The sequence below is a fragment of the Trachypithecus francoisi genome, unplaced genomic scaffold (assembly GCF_009764315.1).
Source record: "Trachypithecus francoisi isolate TF-2019V2 unplaced genomic scaffold, Tfra_2.0 Lachesis_group3, whole genome shotgun sequence".
NCBI lineage: Eukaryota > Metazoa > Chordata > Mammalia > Primates > Cercopithecidae > Trachypithecus > Trachypithecus francoisi.
The window spans coordinates 84709702-84730301 of record NW_022681468.1 but is presented as its reverse complement, the minus strand read 5'-3'; the positions used below and the strand labels follow the sequence as shown (position 1 = coordinate 84730301).

Sequence of the window (20600 nt, the reverse complement as noted above, 5' to 3'; positions counted from 1 at the left end):
CTAGGTAGAGAAAATCTAGACAATGACTGGACATAGTGGGCAAATGCCTGCCTTTTGGAAATACAAACTCCACAGAGAACAATTTCCACAGGGAAGTTACATTAACTGAAGGCTGTCTTAGGACAAGGCTGAATAAAGTCAATATTTCAACACCATATGTTCAGCTTTGGCAGGAGATGTAGGTGGGAAGGGAATCTCAATGTTGGAGAATGCCCATATCACACCCCAGCTGGCTATGTAATCATGAAATAAGGAGAAACACATAAATATTTGGTTAAAACACCTTTAATGATAGAGGGAGAGACACTAATATCTCCCCTGTCTGTTCTTGACATTTTACTAGGTTAGGAAGCTCTGGAGCCTACAGCTTGAGGAGAAGCCATCATTCAAGTCAGTCAAGAGCAAAACCCTCACTCTCTCCTCCTCAAACTCCTGTTCCAAATGATCCTATGTTAAGAGTAAATACTACATCTCATTACAAGACAGAGAGGCAGGGAGGACGCCACCTGGAGCTGGTCTCCCAAAGTCTGGGACTCTAAGAACCAGACAATGACAAAGACACAGGCCCCAGCCTACAGATAGGCAAAATGGGGAGGATAGGGGTCTTGAAAGAGGAAGATAAGGAAAATACAAGGGGCCAGGGAATAAAGGAGGGAGTTATCTAAAACTAGAAGCATACTAGTACTAGGAAATCCCCCATGATCCCTGGAACACCTCTGCACACTATGTCACTATTAGCCCAAAAGAATATTAACGAGAATGTCCACATTCACAATAATTTGAGGCCCTTTCCCTTACATCATGCCCCTTTCTTAGTCACATAGGTACCAGCAAGCCCTATGTTTTAGCAACATTCCGTAACTCTCTCATCATGACTTCATCGACCATGCTGACCAACAATGGTCCTTAAAGATATGAACTTCACATTTCCCAGATATCTCCTGGGAGACCTCTTGGCAAGAAATCAGCTTATTTCCCAACTTTGAGAGGCCATGATGAATGAGAAGCTGGAGAGGTCTCGGCACACTGACCAGCCAACGCCTTTACTTTAATGTGACCATCAGGGGATTTACTGGGAAAATTTTCCTATGCCCTTCATTTCTCCATACTTCCTAGGGTTGGGTCACCAATTACTGGAGCATCTTCAGTACTGGTACCTTCTGGAGGAGGGGGAGGGGAAAGAAATATACAGTTTGCTACTTCTTGTCTATGATGGGCTTCTCAGGCACTGCCTTGGGTGCAGGAGGCTGAAATAGGAGGGGAGCTGTCTTCTCGTTGGCTTCCCTGGATCCCATTGTTGGAGGCACCTTCCCAGCCACAGTTCCTAGGCCAAACAGCACTGGTGGGGCCAGGCTTGGAGTGGTAGTGGAGGTGGAGCTGGAATTCCAGGGCTTCATGGGCAGGCCACTTGACAGGAATGCCACATACTGGTTCTAGAAAGATAGGGGACCCACACCCACCAGCTGAGCAGAAAAGTCACCCCAGAGGAGTGGCACTGGGCCCTCAGAGACAGCTGCCAGCCCTTTGGGCTAGGCTGCAATTCCAAATGTAGGTGCTCAGGTGCACCTGCCAAAGGGAAAGGGAGAGGAAAGAGGAGGGGAAAGAAGGGTCACACCAGGGAAGCTGGAGGGGCTTCCTCTTGAGAAAGCTGCAGAGAATCTATTTTCCTCAGGTACAAAGAATGAGGAGGGAAGAAAAATTCCTTAGGGGGCCATCCCCTTGTAAGCACAGTAATTTCCAAGCTCAGGGACTAGAGAAAAGCCACTAGGGACATATCATGTTAAGAACTTAGAGAAAAAGACAAAATCAGGGCTCACAAATCTGGGAGGTCCTTTTGTGAAGGTGTTTCTGCTCTGTGGGACAAAGAGCAGCAGGTACAGAAAAACAGGCTCATGGGATCGTGGGGTCATCTTTTCGGGGAAAGGGGGAGAGCCCTGTGGAGGTGATGGAAGGTGAACAGCCAGGGACTAAAGAAAGAGCAGCAATATTCTGAGGGCCATGGGGTGCAAAGGGCTGTACCTGGTGGTGTGCCAGTAGCATATGCTTCTTGAGGGTAGCCCGCTCAAGAAAGCCCTGCCTGCAGAAAACACAAGTGAAGAGCGGCCCCTCCTTGGGGTGGGTCTTCTGATGCTCCTCCAGAGCTGCCTGGGAGGGAAAGGCCTGGCCACACACTTCGCAGGCCTTTCTGCTGCTGCTCTCTCCTGGCTCCTTTCTCATTGCCTCCTGCAGGCTCAGCTCCTCTACCAAGGTCACGCTGGTGCCTTCCCCTTCTGGGGTGAGTGCTGATGCTGGGCTTGAGCTTCTCTCCGGTTTGCCCCCCTCTTCCTTGCCTCCTAAAACATCACTGCTTCCCTGCTCCATTGGCTGAGGCTGATCCAGGCTCTCAGGTGGTGGTAGTGGTGGTGGCAAAGAAGACTGCTGAGTAGCTTTCTCATTACTGTCCATCTCCTTCCCAGCTGTGACTGCTGCCGCCACTGTCTCCACCTCCTCCTCTGCCCCAGATGCCTCTTCTGAATCACCTCTCACTGATATTGCCTTCTCACCTCCACTCTCTGAGCCTCTCCCTGCCAGGGAATCTTCATCAGTCACATCTTCCTCTTCTTCCTCATCTTCTTCTTCCTCCTCCTCAGACAACTCCTCTTCTGGTGATGGCTGCTGGGACTGCTGCTGGGGGAAACTCCCTGCCCCGGAGACTGTAGATTGCTCGGAGCCATTCTCCTGAGCAGCTCCTCCACCTTCAGGGAGTGCAGTACCACCATTGGGGATCTGGCCCCCCAGGTGCATCCGGACATGCTGCTGCAGAGTGACAGCATTGGTGAACTTCTTCTGGCAGATGGGGCAGGAGTTCTGTGCCCGGGCAGCTGGACTGGCCTTGTGGCCCACGAAATGTGCACGCAGATTACCCCTGGTGGAGAAGGCTCTGCCACACACTTTGCATTTGAAGGGCCTCTCACCTCCATGTTGGCCATAATGAAGGCGTAGGGCTCGAGGACAGCTAAGCACCCGGAGACAGATGACACACTGGTTAGGTCCAGAAGAGGCTGAGGATGAAGCTGCAGGGGCAGAGGTGGTGGGGGCTCCTGAGGCAGTTGAGGTCACTGCCACAGCTCCTTGCCGGTCAATCTTTTCTACCAGTTGCTGCAGCTTTGATGTCTCAGAGGGTGAGGCCCCCAAGGGCTCTAGCACATAGGGGAAGGGGAAGCTGCCAGTGGACTTGAAGTGGTTGGTAAGCAGTGCCCAGCTCGGTAGTGAAGTCACTAACTTACTTAGCTGCATGCGAGTTGCTGTGCTACTTTCTGCCACTCCACTGATGGCTGAGCCCTCACTCCCTGGAGGAGTGTTTTCATCAGCTTTATTCTTGGGTTCCACTGCTTTCATGAGCACAAACTTATTGAAAGCAGGGAGTCCTGGAGCTGTGGCTGTGCCTGCACTGGTGGAGAGCAGAGTCAGGCTCTCTGTGGCACTGAGTGCTGTGGTGGAGGCCACCAGAGGCTTGCGCTCAACACCTCCACCTGGAGTGGCTGCCTCCTCCTCGGCCTTCTCTGGTGGCACGGACATACCATAAGGCAAGCCACTGCTGGTAATGACGTAGTCTAGGTGCTCTGGTACTGGGTGTGGGTTCATCTGCACATGTGGGTACTTCTCACGATGCCGGTGGAAATGCACTTTGAGGTTGCCACGGGTGGTAAAGCGGTTTCCACAGACATTGCACTTATAGGGCCTCTCACCCGTGTGGGAACGAAGGTGGATCTGCAGGGCACTGTCACTGCCAAATACTTTGGCACAGAAGCGGCATTTGTGCCTTCCACCAGGCTTCTCCAAGGGACCCATCACTTCTCCATAGCTCAGCTCACCACTTCCATTCTTTGGCTTCAGGAGCCCTGGGGAGGCAGTGGCCTCCAGGCCTCGGGCTGCCCCAAGACACTGTGCTGCCAGTAGTCCCGTGGTGCTTGGGAATGCCAGATGAGGCGAGGCAATCAGCTGATCTGTGCTGCCTGGCAAAGCTGGGGAAGGGGCAGGGGTAGGTTTGTGGCTTCGCCCAACGCCTCCAGCAGAGAAAGGATGCTGTGACCCCAGTGGGTGGTAAAGGTGGAAGAAGGCCTGCTTGGGTGTTTCTGCCCCTGAAGAGGATGAGGAGGAGGAGGAGGAGGAAGATGCCAGTGTCTTGCTGGTTTGGACAGGCTTCATGGGGCTGAAGAGGGGTAGTAGAGGCTTGGTGGAAGAGGCAGTCCCTGTCCCAGGTAGCTCTGAGGGACTGGCAGGGGCACCCACCGTCTGGCCTAAGGAGCCAAGCAACAGCACCTGCCTGCAGATTTGCTCAGTCATCTGCATCTGATGGATCTGCCGCTGCTGCAGAACGCGTAGCTCTTCCAAGATCAGGGGGATGTTCAAGTGGCCACTGCCTACACCTGGGGGCGGAGGGGGGGGTGGAGGAGGTGGGGGTGCAGGGGTCGATTCTGGAGGTAATGGGGTTGCTCCCAGCTTGGGACTGGCCAAGATCAGGCCCCCACCTCCCCCAGCCGCTGTACTTGTGGCAGCGACCAGGAAATGCCCCGAAGACTCCTCTCCTCTCCTCTCCGGGCCCCAGGTGGGATCCGTGGGCACGGAGGACCCAGAATCTGGGGGGTTGCTATGCTCTGTGTCCATGACCTGAGGATTATTGTGACCCTCAGGCCGGGGTTCAGAGGAGGCTGAAGAGTTGTTGGGGTTCTCCTGGCCCCCTATTATCACCATTACAGGAGGGTCAGTAGAACATGCATTCTGGTGGGCGAGGAATTCAGTTGGGTCAGTGAATTGTGCGCAGCACTTGGCACAGACTTGGGGGTGATCTTCCTCGCTAGCATCACCTGGGGAGAAGACAAGGAGAGAGAGCGTGGGTGGCGCAGTTGGGTTGGGTATACCGAGGCTCTAATTAACAAGGAGCCCAGTAACCGCTAGTTGGGGGTGGGGAGATGAGCTCACCATCAGGCCATGCAGAAGTCTAAAGCTCAGGCCAGAACAGTGTGGACAGGAGACAACCCGGCATGGGGCAGGGGTGAGGGGGAGGGAGGCGGGAGGAGGGGAGGGGGGCAAGAGCATGCTACTCCCCTCCTCAGCCACCCTCCCTTCCCAAGGCCACAAGCGAGTTCACGGAATAGGTGTGAGGGCAGGGGCCTACGCAGAGAATCAAGCATTTTCTCCCGCCCATCGAAAGTCTTCGCCGCCCCTGCGCATCCCCCTCCGCCCCCACCCCTGCCCAGCCCGACCCTACCGCACCTCCGAGCTCTGCCGGCTCCCCGCAGGGCACCCCGAGACGAGAGCTCCTCCCGGATTCGTGCGCCATGGTTGTGGGGAAAGTGGAGGGTCAGGTGGGGTGGGAGACAATGGATATTGGGATTGAGGGAGGCGGCCGTGGCCGCTGGGTCTGCGGCAGCCTCTGCACCCAGCGGCCCAGACTGCGGAGATGGAGATCGGCAGCGGCGGGGGCAGGGAGCAGCGGCGGAGGGGGAGGGGAGCGAGGAGGCGGGGAGGAGCTGGAGCGAGAAAGCGGGGAGAGGGGAGATCTGGGAGGAGCTGATGGGGGGGGGAGTTTATGGGGAGGAGCTGCTGGGGAGGGAGGCGGGAGCTAGAGGAGGCGGGAGAAGGGAGCGCTAGCGGGGGCGTGGGGGCGGGAGCCCAGAGCTCGGGAGAGTTTCCGGAGGCGCAGTGACAGGTGCTGTGAAGCACTGCGGGGGTCCACCTTTCCCCTTCCCTGGCCAGCTCCCCCCATCTGCAGATGCAGTTGCCCAGGCCTACCCTCCTCCCCCCGCCCTCCCCTCCTAAGCTCTAGGGGCACAGTGGGAAACGTAGCCCTGCTCAATGGAGCAAGGCGATAGGCTTCTCTTATTTTTCTTTGGATAAAGGATCCACTGAGCTTGGAAAACGTGGATTCCAGAGAGGGTCGTCTGATCTCCTCAGAGGTCTGAGGGCCAGAAGAAGAGGAGGAGCTCAGAACATCCACTCCTCACCAGCACACCCCAAAATTTTCCAACTTTTGTCCCGTCTTTCTCACTTCCATTCCCACCCTACCCCCATCCCTCTCCACAAAAGAAGTTTCTCAGGGTGGGCGGCTGCAAGGTAGAATTTCCAAGGAAGTCATTTCAGGACTCTCTGCGGAACACTAAGCCCCTTCACTCCCCGCCCCTCCTCCCCCAGAATAATAGCTGAATGCAGGCTACTCCGCAGATAGCCCAACCTACACAGCACCTAATTTATAGAGTCCCTGCTTATTTAATAAGCCATCTCCTATTTAGTACCCTCTTTTCTACCCTCTTCCTCCTCTATTCTCCTCCTGCAACATTCCTCACACTGTCACTATTAAAGACAGTGGGTTTGGGGAGACGCTAGCCTGCAAAGGCCTGCAGAGGCCCACCCAGCTCTAACCTGGGGGGAGGGGAGCCTCTTGAAACAATGCGGTAGGAGCTACCAGGCAGCCCTCAGTGTCTAAAGCCCTTTCAGCCCCAGCCTGGTTTGAATGCTTAGAAATAGCTAACACCTGCTCACCATCACAGAGGCAGCCTCCTATTCAGACAGGATAAGTAAGAATAAAATGCCTCCTGGACCAGGTATTCCGGCATTCTCTTTTTTACCTTGAAATTAGTCTTAAAGCGCTTCCCACTTCCTAAAATACTTTCTCTTACATGCAGGAAGTGACCACAAGTCCTTGGTTTTGTGGTTTCCCTGGGCATCAGTAAACCTAAATTGTTTTAATACCAGTTCTATTCTTACCTCGCTAATAAATTGAGACATGGTGGTCAGACACACCATGTTATACCATCGTTTCCCTCTTCATAAAGTGGTAATATTGTAGCTGCAGTATCTTACTCAGAAAAATATTGTGGGGACAAAAAATTGAAAATTTTGACAATATTAATGTGTAAACCAGGTATGGTGGTGCACACTTGTAGTCCCAGCTACTTGGGAGGCTGAGGCAGGAGAATGGCTTTAGTCCAGGAGTTTGAGGCTGCAGTGAGCTATGATCACACCTGTGAATAACCACTGCCCTCCAGCTTCAGCAACATAGTGAGGCCCCATTACTTTAAAATAAATAAATAAAGCCGGGTGCGGTGGCTTACTGTAATTCCAGCATTTTGGGAGGCCGAAGAGGGCAGATCACGAGGTCAGGAGTTCGAGACCAGCCTGGCCAATATGGTGAAACCCCATCTCTACTAAAAATACAAAAATTAGCTGGGCATGGTGGTACGCACCTGTAATCCCAGCTACTGGGGCGGCTGAGCCAGGAGAGTGGCTTGAACTCAGGAGGCAGAGGTTGCAGGGATCTGAAATTGTGCCATTGCATTCCAGCCTGGGCAACAAGAGCGAAACTCCATCTCCCAGTTTTATTGGAAACCTTCCAATAAAATGAGGGTACTGCCATAAAAAGGAAGGACATTCTGATACATGCTACAACATGAATGAACTTTGAAAACTTGAAACTTCAGCTGGAGGCTGAAGTGGGAGGATCACTTGAGCTCAAGGGTTTGAGACTCCATCCCAAAATCTCAAAAAAAAAAAAAAAAAAAGAAAAGAAAGAAAGAAAAGAAAGTTTAGGCACAGTGGTTAGCTCATGCCTATAATCCTAGCACTTTTGGAGACCAAGGCAGGAGGATCATTTGAGGCCAGGAATTTGAGACCAGCCTGTATAACATAGTGAGACCCCCTTCTCTGCAAAATCAACCAACCAACCAACCAAACTTAAAAGCAACCGATCAACCAAAAAAAAGTCTAAAAAAATTGACAGGTACACGTGAGATTTTTAAAGTTTGGGGAGTCCTGAATTTTATCAATTAGAGAATTTACATTGTCAGTAGCAAAATCATCAAAGTAGCCTTAAATACACCTATACTAAAAGTAGATCTGTTTTCCATGTTGCTTGCTAATCTTATTAATTTCTGAGGTAAGATATTGGCTAATATCAGTGGCATATTTCAAAGGTAGGAAGTCTTTTTTTGCAGGGAGTCAGGGAGCTGAAACAACCTATTTAAGGCCGGGCGCGGTGGCTCAAGCCTGTAATCCCAGCACTTTGGGAGGCCGAGACGGGCGGATCACGAGGTCAGGAGATCGAAACCATCCTGGCTAACACAGTGAAACCCCGTCTCTAAAAAAAAGTACAAAAAACTAGCCGGACGAGGTGGTGGGCACCTGTAGTCCCAGCTACTCGGGAGGCTGAGGCAGGAGAATGGCGTGAACCCGGGAGGCGGAGTTTGCAGTGAGCCGAGATCCGGCCACTGCACTCCAGCCTGGGCGACAGAGCGAGACTCCGCCTCAAAAAAAAAAAAAAAAAACAACAACCTATGTAAAATATTAGTAAAATCCACTTTACTTTTCAACATAAATTTTGCCTGTGTTTTTTTTTTTTTTTTTTTTTTTTTTTTTTTAGAGACGGAGTCTCGCTCTGTTGCCCAGGCTGGAGTGCTGTGGCCGGATCTCAGCTCACTGCAAGCTCCGCCTCCCGGGTTCACGCCATTCTCCTGCCTCAGCCTCCCGAGTAGCTGGGACTACAGGCGCCGCCACCTCGCCCGGCTAGTTTTTTGTAGTTTTTAGAAGAGACGGGGTTTCACCGTGTTAGCCAGGATGGTCTCGATCTCCTGACCTCATGATCCGCCCGTCTCGGCCTCCCAAAGTGCTGGGATTACAGGCTTGAGCCACCACGCCCGGCCTTGCCTATGTTTTTAAACTTAAAACATTTTACAGGCCGGGTATGGTGGCTCACGCCTGTAATCCCAGCACTTCGGGAGGCGGAGGCAGGCGGATCGCGAGGTCAGGAGATCCAGACCATCCTGGCGAACACGGTGAAACTCCGTCTTACTAAAAATGCAAAAAATTAGCCGGGTGTGGTGGCGGGCGCCTGTAGTCCCAGCTATTTGGGAGGCTGAGGCAGGAGAATGGCGTGAACCTGGGAGGTGGAGCTTGCAGTGAGCCGAGATCCCGCCACTGCACTCCAGCCTGGGCGACAGTGCGAGACTCTGTCTCCAAAAAAAAAAAGAAATTTTTTTTACTGAATTATGTTTTGAAACTTCAGATAATAAAGCTCTTAGCATTTTGAGTCATAGTTCTGAAATGGATAGGTTCTGTGCTTCCAGGCCTGGCCTTACAAATGAGGGAGAGGGGGTTCTATTTCAATTCATGGCAAGTCACAGTTTTGTGCAATGCGGTTTATTTTTACAGATAAGGAAATTGAAGCTTGGGAGGTTAAGTGACTTTTCCAAGTTCACACAGTAATTCAGTGAAGCAAGCATTCAGAATTTTGACTCCTGTCCAATGCTTTCTCAAGCACATCAACATTGTATGGCTTCCCTAATGCTAGAGAAAGGGCCCTGTGTGGCTTCTACCTGCCATTTGCTCCCTGGCCTTAGTCAGGGAGAGGGAATCAGATGGAGGCTTTCTACTGAGCATTTGTTAATTAGCATTGAACATTTGATATCCAGTTGCTGTTTTGTCAAGTCTTCTGACAAGAAAAGAAATCCTTTTCTTTTCATCTTCTCCTGGGAAACACTATCCCCTTTCTTGCTCTTTAATGAAATGTGCTTTCTGATGCGTAATTTGATCTAAGCTCTTCTTTAAGGTAAATTCAGTCCCTGGTGAAAAGTGACTGGATCAACAGCCACCTGTAAGAGGAGCCCTCTATTTCTCAGTACTTTGCACTCACTGCCTATCCTGAAAAGGGGGGCAGGATTCTTACACAAACATGAATGAAGTCACAAATGCAGGAATAAACTAAACTGGTAATGGTGTCCCTAGATAGCAGATAAGGTGAGGTAAGCTATCTCCCGTCAAATGCAAAGTCGGGGGTGGGACTAAGACCTGGAAAAACTTGTTTAAACTTATAGAGAGCTGAAATGACAAAGAAAAGGGAAACCAGGTGGCTTCCCTTTTAAACCTAGTGTCCCATCAAATTTCTGCTTTAGGCTTCAGAGAGAACTCTTGGGGAGAACAAAGAGAAAAATAGGTGGGTCGTATGTAGCAGGGTGATATGTTTGAACAGTGGTTTTCAAATTTTGCTGCCCATTAGGATTACCAGAAAAGAGTTTTACAATTTTTATGTTTAGGTGCGGTGGCCTGTTCCTTGTAGTCCCAGCTACTCTGGAGGCTGAGGTGGGAGGATCACTTGAGCTCAAGGGTTTGAGACTCCATCTCAAAATCTCAGAAAAAAAAAAAAAAAGAAAGAGGCCGGGCGCGGTGGCTCAAGCCTATAATCCCAGCACTTTGGGAGGCCGAGGCGGGCGGATCACGAGGTCAGGAGATCGAGACCATCCTGGCTAACATGGTGAAACCCCGTCTCTACTAAAAAAATACAAAAAAAAAAACTAGCCGGGTGAGGTGGCGGGCGCCTGTAGTCCCAGCTACTCGGGAGGCTGAGGCAGGAGAATGGCGTGAACCCGGGAGGCGGAGCTTGCAGTGAGCTGAGATCCAGCCACTGCACTCCAGCCTGGGCGACAGAGCGAGACTCTGTCTCAAAAAAAAAAAAAAAGAAAGAAAGAAAGAAAAGAAAGTTTAGGCACAGTGGGTAGCTCATGCCTATAATCCTAGCACTTTTGGAGGCTAAGGCAGGAGGATCACTTGAGGCCAGGAATTTGAGACCAGCCTGCATAACATAGTGAGACGCCACCCATCTCTGCAAAATCAACCAACCAACCAACCAAACTTAAAAAAAATTCCCTATGTCCAGGCCACATCCCAGGCTAATTAATTCATAATCCCCGAGGATAGGATCCAGCATTAGTTTTATAAAGCTCCTCAGGTGATTCCAATGAGAATACAAAGACGGTGACACAATGATGAGACCCCATGGAGGACTGCCCTTTCCATCACACCTTCCACCCTGCTCCTCACAAATCTTACCTGAGCTAAACTTGGCCACAACTGGGACACAGACAAAATGAACTCTCAGTGCTAAACCTTCCCATCAGTTTCCCTCCCTACAGTGCCCACAACCACACATTAGCTTCCTTGTATCCTTTCCCAGTGAAAAATCTGCTTCCATGAATACAATTTGATATAATTTACACCTTACTGTAAGTTTAAGTGACTGCATTTCTTTCCCAGATATGAGTACCTTGAAGCGAATTTTTTCTTTTTTAATTGATATTTGAGCCATATTTCTAATTGTAAGGTGAAAGGCTTTGTTCTACAGAGTTCAAGCATCATCTACACATTAAGGAAACAAAGCACACTATGTAAGCACCTGCTTAAACTAACTTACTTTTTTTTTTTTTTTTTTTAAGAGATGGTTTCACTCTGTCGCCCAGGCTGGAGTGCAGTGGCACAATCATAGCTCACTGAAGACTCTACCTCCCAGGCTTAGGGGATCCTCCCACCTCAGCTTCCTGAGTAGCTGGGACTACAGGCATGCACAATCATGCCGAGCTAATTAAAATTTTTTTTTCTGTAGAGATGAGGTTTCACTATGTTGCCCAGGCTGTCTGGAATACCTGGGCTCAAGGGATCCTCCTGCCTTGTCCCCACAAAGTGCTGGGAGTACAGATGTAAGCCACTGCATCTGGCCCACTTACTTATTATTGACACTGAACAATGCTAAATGGTAGCTTCCATAATTATGAATTGATTCTGTAACTATTGCTACTGACTACTTCTTAGTGAAATATCTCATCTCCTTACTCCTCTCTCCTAAATGTAGACACATAATAATCCTTAGAAACCCAGACCTACTAATGTAACTACGGCCTGTGTAACACAGCAAACTAATAGGCACAATGATTAGTACACCTGGTGCTAAGTGAGAAAAATATATTTGATTCCAGAACAGGAGTATCTTAGATCAAACATAAGAATGCTATTTTAGGCCGGGCGCGGTGGCTCAAGCCTGTAATCCCAGCACTTTGGGAGGCCGAGACGGGCGGATCACGAGGTCAGGAGATCGAGACCATCCTGGCTAACACGGTGAACCCCGTCTCTACTAAAAAAAAAAAATACAAAAAATTAGCCGGGCGAGGTGGCAGGCGCCTGTAGTCCCAGCTACTCGGAGGCTGAGGCAGGAGAATGGCGTAAACCCGGAGGCGGAGCTTGCAGTGAGCTGAGATCCGGCCACTGCACTCCAGCCTGGGCAACAGAGCGAGACTCCGTCTCAAAAAAAAAAAAAAAAAAAAAAAGAATGCTATTTTAGGCCGGCGCGGTGGCTCAAGCCTGTAATCCCAGCACTTTGGGAGGCCGAGACGGGCGGATCACGAGGTCAGGAGATCGAGACCATCCTGGCTAACACGGTGAAACCCCGTCTCTACTAAAAAAAAAAAATACAAAAAATTAGCCGGGCGAGGTGGCAGGCGCCTGTAGTCCCAGCTACTCGGGAGGCTGAGGCAGGAGAATGGCGTAAACCCGGGAGGCGGAGCTTGCAGTGAGCTGAGATCCGGCCACTGCACTCCAGCCTGGGCAACAGAGCGAGACTCCGTCTCAAAAAAAAAAAAAAAAAAAAAAAGAATGCTATTTTAGCCGGGCGCGGTGGCTCAAGCCTGTAATCCCAGCACTTTGGGAGGCCGAGACAGGCGGATCACGAGGTCAGGAGATCGAGACCATCCTGGCAAACACGGTGAAACCCTGTCTCTACTAAAAAATACAAAAAACTAGCTGGGCGAGGTGGCGGGCGCTGTAGTCCCAGCTACTCGGGAGGCTGAGGCAGAGAATGGCGTGAACCCGGGAGGTGGAGCTTGTAGTGAGCCGAGATCGTGCCATTGCACTCCAGCCTGGGCGACAGAGCGAGACTCCGTCTCAAAAAAAAAAAAAAAAAAAGAATGCTATTTTACTGAAAATTTCTTTGACATCAAAGGACTCAACACTTAACATAGAATTCATACCATTTTGGAGCTGGGACTTTAGAGATCTGACACTGTCATTGCCATTGTGCACAGTGAGTCAGACCTGAGTTAAGTCCCAGCTCTACAACATCCTAATCTTTGTGATCTTGGGAAAATGTCTTAATCTCTCCCAGAGTTTGATTTCTCTCTCTCTCTTTTTTTTTTTTTTTTGAGATGGAGTCTCTCTCTGTCATCCAGGCTGGAGTACAATGGCGCAATCTCAGCTCACTGCAATCTCTGCCTCCTGGGTTCAAGAGATTCTCCTGCCTCAGCCTCCCAAGTAGCTGGGATTACAGGTGTGTGCCACCACACCCAGGTAATTTTTGTATTTTTAGTAGAGACGAGATTTCACCTTGTTGGCCAGGCTTGTCTTGAACTCCTGACCTCAAGTGATCTGCTCACCTCAGCCTCCCAAGGTGCTGGGATTACAGGCATGAGCTGCGCTGCTATGCCCAGCTGATTTATCTTCTTTAAAATGAAGCTACTGCCGTGTGCCGGGTGCAGTGGCTCAAGCCTGTAATCCCAGTCCTTTGGGAAGCCGAGGCGAGTGGATCACGAGGTCAGGAGATCGAGACCCTCCTGGCTAACATGGTGAAACCCCATCTCTACTAAAAAAAAAACAAAAAACAAAAAAACAAAAAATTAGCCGGGCATGGTGGCGGGGGCTTGTAGTCCTAGCTACTAGGAAGGCTGAAGCAGGAGAATGGCGTGAACCCGGGAGGTGGAGCTTGTAGTGAGCCGAGATCGTGCCATTGCACTCCAGCCTGGGCGACAGAGTGAGACTCTGTCTCAAAAAATAAATAAATAAATAAAATAAAATGGGGGTACTGCCATAAAAAGGAAGGAAATTCTGATACATGCTACAACATGAATGAAGATGAAAACATTATGCTTTCAGACAAATTTGATTTTAATTGAGAAAAAAAGAAAACATAACTAAGTGCAATAAAGCAGACACAAAAGGACAAATATTGTATGATTCCATTAGTATGAGGTACCCAAATATTATATGAGTCCATTAATATGAAATTTGGCGAGTTCATACAGACAGAAAGCAGAATAGAGGCTAATAGGGGCTGAGGGAATGGGAGAATGGGGATTTATTATTTAACGGTTATGGAGTTTCTGTTTGATGATGAAAAAGTTATTGCAACATTGGTAATGGTTACATAACATAGTGAATGTACTTAATGCCACTAAATTGTATACTTAAAAATGGTTGAAATGGTAAATTTTATTACACATATTTTACTACAATAAAGAAATTTTAGCCAGGTGTGGTGGCATGCACCTGTAATTCCAGCTGCTCAGGAGGCTGAGGCAGGGGAATCTCTTGAACCCTGGAGGTAGAGGTTTCAGTGAGCTGAGATGTGCCACTGCACTCCAGCCTGGGCAACAGAGTAAGACTTGGTCTCAAAAAAAAAAAACTTTTTTTGTAATAATAAGGGAGTAGGCCGGGCACGGTGGCTCACGCCTGTAATCCCAACACTTTGGGAGGCCGAGGTGGGTGGATCACGAGGTCAGGAGATCGAGACCATCCTGGCTAACACAGTGAAACCCCGTCTCTACTAAAAATGCAAAAAATTAGCCGGGCGTGGTGGCGGGCACCTGTGGTCCCAGCTACTCAGGAGGCTGAGGCAGGAGAATGGTGTGAACCCGGGAGGCGGAGCTTGCAGTGAGCCGAGATCGCGCCACTGCACTCCAGCCTGGGCGACTGAGCGAGACTCCGTCTCAAAAAAAAATAAAAATAAAAAAATAAGGGAGTTGGGAGGAAAAAGAGGAAATGCAAAAAGGGCCTAGCACAGTATCTGAATGCTCCACAAATATTAGCCATGAGTGTTAGTTATTATTTGAATGTCGAAAGCTGAATGAAGCCCTGGGATAAGAAAGGTCACATGTGCCCAAGATCACATAGCTTCAAGGTCTACACTAGATTGAAAACCAAGTTTTCTGTTTTCTTATCTAGTGCTCTGTAACACCAGGCCTGAGATACTCTCTATTCCAAAATGTCTTTTTTTCTGATTTGGGAATACCTAGGGTTGGGTGGCCCAGGGATCAATAACCTGAGAGATGAGGCTCTCTACTTCCAAATGTAAACAGAGCCCCCAAAACTCTACCTTTGCCTTCTTTCCCTCTTGCTGTTCTTGCTGTCTGCCAACTTCCATTTAAAGTACTCCCCTCTCTTGGGCCGGGCGCAGTGGCTCAAGCCTGTAATCCCAGCACTTTGGGAGGCCGAGACGGGCGGATCACGAGGTCAGGAGATCGAGACCATCCTGGCAAACACGGTGAAACCCCGTCTCTACTAAAAAATACAAAAAACTAGCCGGGTGAGGTGGCGGGCGCCTGTAGTCCCAGCTACTTGGGAGGCTGAGGCAGGAGAATGGCGTGAACCCGGGAGGCGGAGCTTGCAGTGAGCTGAGATCCGGCCACTGCACTCCAGCCTGGGCGACAGAGTGAGACTCCGTCTCAAAAAAAAAAAAAATAAATAAATAAATAAAGTACTCCCCTCTCTCCCTCTAGATCTGTTTGGCTGCTGTCCTGGTTTCTCCTTCTCACTAAATATCTGGGTTTCTGATCGTTTCCTTTATTTCCCAGATGTACTGGTTTGCATTTTTCCCCCAGTCACATCCCTTATGTTCTCTAATCCAGATTTCTAGACTCTGTAGGGGAGAGAGAAGGTGTTTTTTTCCCCCCTCTCTAGAGTTTTTAAGTAAATAGAGTATTTCCTGCCCATCACTTATATGAAATAACTATTCTGTTAAGTTTTGATGTTCTAGTCAGGGAAGCTGAGCAAAAACGGCTGGAAAAGAGATTTTTCAGACTGTTTCTTGGTGATGTTTTAGGTCACTGTAGAATTTTGGCTTTTAGAATATGCAACAAAGGTTCAGCATTTGCTTGTTGTATATGGCACATATTGCTTAAAAGAAGGCAAAAGACTCCTGGAAACATTACTGGCACCCTAGACTACTAAATAAATGTCTTCTGATACTCATGATGATATCCGTCATTTCACAGGTACACCAAAGGATATAGTGTACCCCTAAATAAAAGCCCTTCCTACCTAACTGTGGGGCATGCTGTGGGGTAGAAGGAAGTCAGATGCCTGAGGGTCACATAAGTGAATAGAAACCCTGTCTATAAAAAATTAGGGAAAAGGAGAGCTCTCATTCTATTTTGCAGAATGGATGCTGCCCCATTCATGATTAAGGAAATTTATTAATTTAAAAGAAAAGCATAAAATGTGGAATTTACATATTGTAAGCTTGTAAGATCAAGGAGGAATTTCAGATGTGATAAAATAGAGCCACCTCATTTTGCAGATGAGGCCCAATGACATCCAGATGGTAAGTAGCCTAGGATCTTTCACTCCAGGGGAATTCTGATGAGCTTTCTTAAGGTAGATCTTAACAGAGGGTACTACTGCTTCCTTGCTCCTTACATTTGTTTCTGCCTTTCAGAGCTCAAAGGCAAATTTTCATCAAAAATTTGTTGATGCCATTGGGTTTAAGTCTTTACTGTTTCTATGGGGATGACTTTGTAGCAGCATTACCATGCCTCCAAGTGGGAGCTATATCTTAAAGGGCTTGACAATCCATTCAGGACATCTGCTAAAGATAGTTTTTGACTCCCTCACAGAAGATTTTTCCTCAGCTATGGTATGGGGAATGGGTGAGCAGATGGGAGAAGTAGGAAGAAGAGGAGAGGATGCTTCTTGGGGGCTTGGAGGGGTGTTCAGCATAGTTCCACAATCAAACCAGCAGGAGAGCAGAACTGTGAGGCAACTCTGGGGAAGAGTTGAGGCTCTAGGGGAAGTCTCCTGTAGAGCACAAGTAGGAAACATCCGGCCTATAGCAGCATTAAGAAGGGCTAATGTGTCTCAGGAGGGAAGGATGCCACCACCACAGAACCTCTAAAGATGGGCACAGTAGGATCCCAGAAAAGCAGTGATTCCGGGAGGATGTATTCTGCCCAAAACATAATATGTCTGTTAAGGTTATTTCGTAGCACATGGAGCACTGATCTGACCTCAAGCTTTTGTTTTTTAACAAGTGGAAAGGCAAGTTTAATCTATAATTTTAATCGCCACCAATACACTATCTTAGAGCTTTTCATGACACATGTCTCATAAAGAAATGCTGACGTTTGCCAAGAGGTTCCTGAGTTTTGGTCATATTACAGCACCTGCAGGAAGTGCCACTGCATTCACATATAATGATAATAACAATATTCACACATACTAAGCACTTATTTATGCTAGGTACTTTACTACATGTATTAAGCACTTATTTATGCTAGGTATTTTTCCAAGGGTTTTACACATATTAACTCATTTTGATTTTCACAACAACTTAATGAGGTAGCTAGTAGACACATCTCTATTTTACAGATGAAGAAACTGAAGCATAGAGAGGCAAAATAAACCAGTCAAGGTCACATAGCTAACCAAGTGGTGGAGCTGGGATTTGTCTAAAAGTCTGGTTTCAGAACCCTTGTGCTTAATCCTATACTATACTGTTGGGTGTATCAACTGCATGCTAAACAGTTGCCTCTCTGGAGCCAGGACTTCCAGACTTTCAGTCTGCACATATGGAGCCATACCACTGACAAGTATGTCCAAAACCTCTTTGATCCTAAGAATTACCTGCAACTTGCAAAATATATAGATTCCCACACCCTGGCTCAGATGTACTCACAATCAGGCAAGTTTTTAAAACCCAGGTTTAGTGGAGTGAGTACCACCAGCCCTGAGCATTAGGAAATTTAAGTTTTTGTCCTGATTTTGCCTCTGTCTCTCAGACTCTGGGCAATTTCACTCGTCGGTTCCCTGCTTGCTCTACTGTCTGCCTGTCACTTAACGGAATGTTACAAGAATACATACATTTTTTTCCCCCTCATAAGGGACACCTGTTGCTTCAAAACACAGTATCCTCATAAAATGATACGCATGTAGTAACAGGTGTATTTTCTTGCACTTTTTTTTTTTTTTTTTTTTTTTTTTGCTTTGCTTTCCTTGAAGCACAAACCTAAGCCCCTCATCCAGACCTAGCCTTCAGCTCTCCTCCAGGTGACACGCATACATACCCCAAACCAGGCTGCATTCTGACCGACATTAGCTCTCTCCCTCTGGGAGCTCTGATCGGCTCTCAGTTCAGCCCAACAATGAGAAACTTTTTTCTCATCTCCCTCGGGGAGCCTTCACATTTATCCGATTCATTCTCTTGCAACCCAACTCTCCAGAAAGAAAAGGGGGGAAAATCCCACCCCTAAGAGACGGTCTTCAGGTCTGAGGACGTTACTTAGCAACGGCACAAAGACCAGTGAGCAAAGGGAGACCTGAGGAGAAAACTCTTGGGTGGGGAGACAGAGCCAGTTTGAAAACTCCATTTCATCCAGAGAAAAACAAGGAAAACACAAACAGAATCAATCCCAAGTAACAAGCCGGGCTTCTCCCCAGCGCAGGTCATCTCTTTACTCCCTGCATCTCAACTCCTTCAAACTCCCAGTGACCAAGTCCGCCCCCGCCTGGTTTCGCCCATGGCCCGAGTGCCCTCCCCTTGCCCTGGCCTGACCCACACAGGCTTGGACTTAGGGGCCCCCCACCCCTCCCCAGGCACCCACCGTTCTCAGACGCGCTGGGACCTTCGCAGTCCGAGATTAACTGTTGGGGTTTCCGCTGCTTTCGCCGAGACATTCCCGGGTAGAGAGTTGGGAGAGGGAGGGGCAACGCTCACTTAGTCTTAACCGGGGTGACCTGGTCTCCTCTCCCCCTTGGGTCCGAAGCCAATTGATGCCTCTCCCCCAGCGCAAATCACTGTGAAGCAGAGATGTTCTCCTTTCCCAGAGACAGACAGACTCTCTCTCTCTCTCTCTGATTCTCTGTTCTTGACTCTCTCTCTCTTTCTCTCTCAATCTTTGCAAGTCTTTAAAGGGGAGACGCCCCCTTTTTTTCTTCAGCTTCTTCCCTACGCTTCTGCAGCTCCCATTGTAAAAGCAAAAATCCTAATCTTTCCGCACACTCTTTTCTTTTGTACTGCAGAGGAAAGGATTTAACCCTCTCCTCCCTGCAAGGGCTCTGGGTCTCTCCCTGTGCTGTCTGTTCAGAAACTGTCCCTGGCTTGTTTCTCTAACTCTTCTTCCAAGATCTTCACTGTGCTTTTTGGTTCTGTCATATTTCTATGCCCCTCTGATAATGTAGCTGCTTCTGGGGTATAAACTGAAATAAGAACCTTCTGATATGTCCTGATTATGAGTAATGTATGTATAGATCTTCATAATTTATAGAATATTTTCATTTGTAATGTGTTTTGAATATTATAAGTCTGAGATGAACACAGTAGGCTTTACTACTCCTATTTATAGTTGAGCCCGTTTATAGATGAATCAAAAGGCCCAGTGAGGTTAAGTAACCTCTCCAAAGTTGCACAGCTATGATGTATCAGACACAGGCCTGGAATCCAGGTGCATCTGACAGTAGCCTAACATTGTTTCCCCTATATCACTAAAGACACAATATGCCACCAAACTACTATTATGAAAAAAAAAAGTGATTGATCTGAAGGAATCTCATTTAAAATAACCATGGCTGGGCATGGTGGCTCACACCTGTAATCTCAGCACTTTGGGAGGCCAAGGTGGGCGGCAAATCATGAGGTTAAGAGATGGAGACCATCCTGGCCAACATGGTGAAACCCCATCTCTACTAAAAACACAAAAATTAGGCTGGGCGCGGTGGCTCACGCTTGTAATCCCAACACTTTGGGAGGCCAAGGCGGGCAGATCACCTAAGGTCAGGAGTTCGAGACCAGCCTGACCAACATGTCAAAACTCCGTCCCTACTAAAAATACAAAAATTAGCTGGGCATAGTGGTGGGTGCCTGTAATCCCAACTACTCCAGAGGCTGAGGCAGGAGAATCCCTTGAACCTGGGAGGCAGAGGTGGCAGTGAACTGAGATCACGCCATTGCACTCGAGCCTGGGTGACAGAGCGAGACTCCGTCTCAAAGAAAAAAAAAAGAATCCCTCCATCTCCACAATACATTGTTTGGCAACAACCAGGTATCTCCTGCTCAACCTGCACACTGAGGGTGATTCATTTATTTTTCTTTAACTTCTGGCTGTGATGTTCCTACCTGTATTTGAGTGCTACTGAACTACTGGGCATAGAATATTCTGGATATGCCCTATCTTCTGGCAATAATGCCTGGGCCCCTTTATTTTAGCGTGATTTCTGTTTTACTGTTCTGGCTGAGATAGCATCTGAAACACTATCAGTTGGAAAAGTGGGAAGTATTTTCCCCTTTTAGGGTTAGTAATGTAAATCTCTGATGGCTTTATCTGCAGAGAAAAGCAAAATAAAGCTCACTCACAGGTTTGGGTGCAAATTTGAAGGTTTATGCATTTCTTCCCTTACACGATTCCAGGCTAGTTTGGCAATACTAAGAAAGGAAAAGGGAGACAGCAGGTGGCAGGGGGTGCTGCTAGTAATAATTGAGGCAGGTATCAACAGTACATCTGAAGAGTTTTGGAAAATGCTCTCATCTTTGCTTTGGAGTTCACTGAATCTCCATTATTTATCCAGTCCTTTGGTGTCAGGGCCCCGGGTGGTTTTCTCAAGCCTACCCTTGGAACTCTTGTTGCTGACATTATCTAATTCATCCTGTTAACTTCCCTGTGGTAGACAGGTGTCATTATTTATTACTAGACCATTGTAGGAGAAATGGAGGTACTGAGCCTAGGAAAACTTCTAATTCCTCCATGGAATAGACTGAGTCC

General features: G+C 48.3%; 1 protein-coding gene across 2 annotated transcripts; it reads right to left on the bottom strand.

Moving 5' to 3' along the window:
- Window positions 1-269: 269 nt before the first annotated feature.
- SALL2 (spalt like transcription factor 2) lies at window positions 270-18820 on the bottom strand. Of its 2 annotated transcripts, none has more exons than XM_033188648.1 (3): window positions 18447-18820; window positions 2020-4847; window positions 270-1433 (listed from the first exon to the last, which is right to left on the bottom strand). In XM_033188648.1, exons 1-3 carry the CDS (start codon window positions 18517-18519, stop codon window positions 1197-1199), a joined length of 3138 nt encoding a protein of 1045 aa, XP_033044539.1. In that variant the 5' UTR covers window positions 18520-18820; the 3' UTR covers window positions 270-1196. The 2 variants fall into 2 exon arrangements, with proteins under 2 accessions (XP_033044539.1, XP_033044540.1); XM_033188649.1 differs by lacking the exon at window positions 18447-18820 and adding an exon at window positions 5257-5607.
- Window positions 18821-20600: the final 1780 nt, after the last annotated feature.

What these genes read in the sequence shown, in the direction of transcription:
- SALL2 (XM_033188648.1), bottom strand. Translation starts at nt 18,519, where the DNA reads ATGTCTCGGCGAAAGCAGCGGAAACCCCAACAGTTAATCTCGGACTGC. An exon ending in TCCCAGCGCGTCTGAGAACG is followed by an intron (nt 4,848 to 18,446) that starts GTGGGTGCCTGG and finishes TCTTCTCCCCAG; the next exon opens with GTGATGCTAGCGAGGAAGAT. An exon ending in TGCTACTGGCACACCACCAG is followed by an intron (nt 1,434 to 2,019) that starts GTACAGCCCTTT and finishes CTATCTTTCTAG; the next exon opens with AACCAGTATGTGGCATTCCT.